The sequence below is a fragment of the Anopheles cruzii genome, unplaced genomic scaffold (genome assembly GCF_943734635.1).
Source record: "Anopheles cruzii unplaced genomic scaffold, idAnoCruzAS_RS32_06 scaffold00351_ctg1, whole genome shotgun sequence".
Lineage (NCBI taxonomy): Eukaryota > Metazoa > Arthropoda > Insecta > Diptera > Culicidae > Anopheles > Anopheles cruzii.
Window position 1 is genome coordinate 1 of NW_026453964.1, and position 4,899 is coordinate 4,899.

General features: G+C 50.1%; 1 protein-coding gene across 1 annotated transcript; it reads right to left on the reverse strand.

The window, feature by feature from the left end:
• Positions 1-3,390: 3,390 nt before the first annotated feature.
• On the reverse strand, positions 3,391-4,607 carry LOC128276036 (isoaspartyl peptidase/L-asparaginase-like). The gene is made up of 2 exons (XM_053014506.1): positions 4,539-4,607; positions 3,391-4,475 (listed from the first exon to the last, which is right to left on the reverse strand). Exons 1-2 carry the CDS (start codon positions 4,605-4,607, stop codon positions 3,516-3,518), a joined length of 1,029 nt encoding a protein of 342 aa, XP_052870466.1. The 3' UTR covers positions 3,391-3,515.
• Between the last annotated feature and the right edge of the window lie 292 nt (positions 4,608-4,899).

Genomic DNA, 4,899 nt, shown 5'->3' on the forward strand with positions numbered 1-4,899 from the left:
TTGGTAAAAATCAGCAGAGCAAAGCAGAGAACGTCTTATCAGTGAGAATGATGAGATGAGAATGGATGATGATCCCGGATGATATATCCGGATCCGGGTGACAGCTGGAACCCCGGAATCCCAGCTGTGCGGCGTCCACTTGTGCCCAGTGGGAGGATGGGGTGGGGCGTGTCCACCCCGATTGCGACTTCTGGGCGAACTCTCTGAATCAGAAATGTGCGTGATTTGTTCTATTTTTCAACGTCAATTCCGCTGAAAAGCGTCGTAAAAGCTCCGGGTTACCGGGTTCCCGGGATCCGTCGGACCGGGCACCGTTTGGGGCGATGAAAAATTGTCCTCGTTCGTCCCGAGAAAGGAAGGACAAAACGCCCACCGCCACCCCAGAAAAAGCATGAGGCATGAGAAGCATAAAAACTAAATCCATTTGTTTCCGCATTTGGCACCCGGTAAGAAACACCGGACCCCACCGGAAGCTGGCCCCACCGCCAGTCGGACGGAACCGGAATCCGTTGGGCGTTGGCGTCGCCGTTGTCCCAGGCAGCAGTTACTGTGCCAGGGGGCGTTTGCTCTGTGCCGCTTGCTGCATTTTTAATCTTTATTAGGGTGTACCGGTTTGATCCGAAGCGATGGCCGCCACGAAAAAAAACCTTCCAATTTACCTAACAGATTCTTATTGATTTTTTTCATCCCCGCACACCATTGCCGGGGCTCGGCTATGCTGCTGCTGATCATTTATCATGCATATGCTGCCTCCAGAGGGCACTCAGGGACCTCAACGGTTTGTGTGAAAACTTGAAGCCCCGTTGAAATATTAATACGCTCTATTTGGAAAGGGTTTTGGGACGGCTTTCAGTGTCTTGAGCAGAACCGGCTTTAAGTAGGAAGCCATATTATTTCTGTTTTGTCAAAAGAAGCGCCAAAATGCGCATTATGGTGGCCTAATGAACGGCCGCTTGCGTCGCGAATAATCAGACCACCCGATTGGTGGTGCAATTGATTGGAATCCTCTCGAAACCGCGGTGCCCGGATTGCGGCTTAGACGATGGGAAGAAATTTGCCGACGAGCTGCAAATTGTGTTCCGCACCCGAGCGTCAAGTCGCTCGGCAAATCCGCAATCAGACGGGAAGCAGAAATAGTGGATCTGCGATTTGAATGGCTTAGACGGGTTCGCGTCGGCCAAATTTGCATCGGAATCAATAACGAAAGTGAGTGTGGCCGGCGTTCGGAGTGGTGCGGCTGCGAAGTGGCTTCCCGTTCGCGCAACCCGAGGCCCTAATTATTGCCATTCAACCGTGAAGTTGTGCAATTTTCGTGTCACACTCGTGTGCAAGATCCGGATCCGGTGCGCTGCACACGCGAACTGTCGCCGACCGCCGTCGATGTGCGTCGAGCGAGCTTCGCTAGACGAGTCTTTTCGGCGCCAAACCGTGGCGCCGGTGGCTGGGTTGCCGTCGAGGATCTGGAGCATAATTTATGCTCATAATCAAATTTTATTCAAAATAAATGCATTCGGTGTTCTAATAGTTTATCGCCGATGGAACGCTGAACGGAACAGGCAGAGATACGTTTGCTCGTGGATTGGAATTATGTGACATGAAGTTGAGGTTTGTTAGCCCAAGTTACCCCACGGTAATCTGTGTGTTGTGCACGCACTGTGATTAGGTTGGGGCAACGTTGCCACAATTCACATTAGGCAAGGGTTGGGTGAAAGAAGTTCACAGTTAATGGGCCGGAATAATAATTTTGCGTATTTTCATCAGCTCAAAATGGTGTTTAATGTACTAAGTAGTGAGTAAGTGGTGGGTTTCTCAACTTCACACTCCTTTGAACATATTATTGAGGCTCTAAATTGCGACAGAATCTCACCATACTAAATGTTGTTCTTTCGAGGCCGGCCAAGGCAGGCTTCACCTCCTCGTTTCGTCGTTAAAGAAGAAGTCGTTTTCCGTCTTAAAAAGTAATTATTGAACCACCTAAAGACAGATGATTATAAAGACAGATATAAGAACCACATATTCGATTTATTTCTACCGTTCGAGCATTTGAGTATTGTGGCGATTGATACTAAAAAATGGGCTGAAAGTCCCGGGCCTTAAGAAAGGAAACGGGAACCACACTCTTTTGATACCAGCTAACTCACGAAACTTTACTTTTCAATCGTTCAAAAAAATGTTAAGGAATTTTTTAATGTTCATTTTTCATGGCTTTTTCTGGTTTTTATTTGGACGTCCAGTGCGTTCTGCAACATCGGTGTCTATACGACAACGTTTGAAGTTTTATTGCTGTTTCTGATGGATCGGAATCCTTGTTACACGCTTCAAGCCATTGATTCGGTTGAACGATATTGTTTCCCATCAAGAAGCAGCGTAAAATTAAAACACGAAATTGTTTTTGAACAATTGTTTTGAAGATAACAGTATCACTTTTAGCACAAAAACTCCCAAACTTATGAGTAGAATATCGAAATGGAAGTTTCTGTTAAATGGCCCATTGTAATCTAAGCCATTAAAAGGTTTTCCAGAGAGCTCCGAGAGCTTTCAGAGCTCCACTTCATACTATGTTCGATAAATAACGAGATTTAATTACTTTAAATTCAACTATCTATTAACTAGTCACACAGTTTGAAAGGTACGTTGTTTCTCTTTTAAACGGAAGCAATTTCATGCAAATCGGATGAAAAAGTTATGCATGTTTATGTGCCCGTAGATTTAGGACCGTGTTACAGTCACTTGAATCGCTGGAATTTCGTCCTTAATAGGATCTTTTCATGGGCAATGGCCAATAATTTCTCTAGCGAATGCGGATTGTTGTTCTTTGTTGCCCTTTTTGGCGGTTTTGATCATGTCTTTCCGATGTGTTACACAAGCGTCCTGTTGGTCGTCTATTATTCATGTGGAACAGAACGAATACAACCTTTTCTTTTCTTCAGATCATTACGTAACATTTACCAAATAGAGTCTTTACTTGTATAAAACTCTTCATCCATCATTCTCACAGCGAAACTTTCATCCACAGCAATTATTTCATGAAGTTTTTCCACCAATTCTAAATGATTTAGGTGTTGTGGATGCTAATCCTTTCATGGTTTTCCAAGCCTTCACAATTCTTTTAAATCTTTAAACCACCACACACTGTTTGTTTTACTCGTACATGTTTTACCCAGCTTACTTATTAATTGATATGACAAATATCAGTACTTTAAAGAATAAATTCTCTTTATTTGTCGAACATTGTTGGATGAGGAATTTTCTGTGAATATGTTTTAGCTTGTGCTCACACTACATTGAACATCAAATCCTGACAGTTAGTTGATGATGCCGCTTCAGTGGCACAAGATTCTGCTTCACCAAGCCGGCAGCAATCACATTCTCCTTCTACGTTCACACAGTGTGTGACTCTCGGATGAAGGTTACTATACTGAACGTCATTGCCATTGAACGTCGAGGAGTACCTTGCACAGTTACGCGCATATTTTACCGTCGAACCAACAATTAGCATACGGCGTGGGGTGGCACTAAAAGTGTGGCCGGACCTGTTGCTCGTCGCTCGCCGGGACAACGTTGAAGTCGTTCTTGTCGGCCCCGTAGGCAATGGTGTCACCGCGCTGGTAGGCCCAGGACATGTGGACGGAGTTGTGGGCGACGATCGGGTTGCCGGCCACGTCCAGCCCTACCAGACCGGCGGTGCCCCTGAGTGCGCTGCTCATATCGTCCAGCAGGGCGTCGGCCACGAGCTGCACGGGGCTCCCGGTGAGCTGCGCCGTCCGCAGCACATCGTACGCCAGGCACACCTTCATGATGATGTCACCGTCACCCGTTGCCGAAACGCCCCCCATACGATTATCGGCGAACGATCCGGAGCCAACGATCGGGGTATCGCCAACGCGCCCAACCCGCTTCCCGGTCGTGCCGCCGGTCGACGTAGCGACGGCCAGGTTGCCGTACAGATCCATCGCCACCGCCCCGACCGTGCCTCCTTCCCCGAGGCGTTCGGTACGGTCCGACTCCTTCCACCGGTCCAGGGCGTCCTGGGCGTACTGCGTCACCAGCTGACCCGGTGGCTCCAGAAAGCTGAAGCCCCGCTCAGTGGCGAACGCTCGCAGACCGTCGCCGATGAGGAAGTTGTGCCCGGAGTGCTCCATGATGGAGCGCGCCAATCCAATCGGGTGCAGCAGGTCCTGCAGCCCGCTCAGGGCGCCGGTCGCCCGGTTCGAGCCATCCATAATGCAGGCGTCCATCTCGACGTTCCCGTCAATGTTCAGCACCGAGCCGTAGCCCGCGTTAAAGTAGCTGTCGGCCTCCATCACGCGTACCGCCTGCACGACGGCATCCAGGACCGAGCCGTTGCTGGCCAGCACCTGGTAGCCGACCCGGGCCGCCAGCGTGACGCCGCGTAGCTTCCCGGGAACGCGGTCGCTGCCCACGGTGCCGGCCCCGCCATGCACAATCACAATCGGGTCGACGCTGAAACACAACTAAACGGCATCGCCGTAGGACAGGTTGCGCTACAAGTGCGAGTAATTCCGGGCCAGTCTTACCTGCGCGTGGAGCAATAGACCGCACACTGCCGCCAACCACCTCACGGCAGACACCCCGAGCAGCACCATCACGTAATGATCGCTTTGGGGCTCCAAACGACGCACGCACGCACGCACGACAGCCGCTCGGCAGCAGCAACTACTTTTAAATGAATAAACTACGCCGCACTGGCCGGCTGGTGATTGCGCGCTGAGATGCTGAGCCTCGGGAGGTGGGGTGGTGCATCGGAGGCTGTTGTTGAGGCCCGTTTCTCGGCCAACAGATAACCAACACACAGATGGCCAGGCCACACAGCAGCGCATGCGAGCGTGTTCGTGTTGCGTCGTCGTCGGCGTGGCTATCTTATCCACGGGGCCCCGT

Excerpts from the sequence above, each read along its gene's own strand:
- LOC128276036 (XM_053014506.1), bottom strand. The coding sequence starts at position 4,607 with ATGGTGCTGCTCGGGGTGTCTGCCGTGAGGTGGTTGGCGGCAGTGTGC. Across the intron at positions 4,476-4,538 it reads GTCTATTGCTCCACGCGCAG|TTGTGTTTCAGCGTCGACCC; the intron begins GTAAGACTGGCC and ends GATGCCGTTTAG.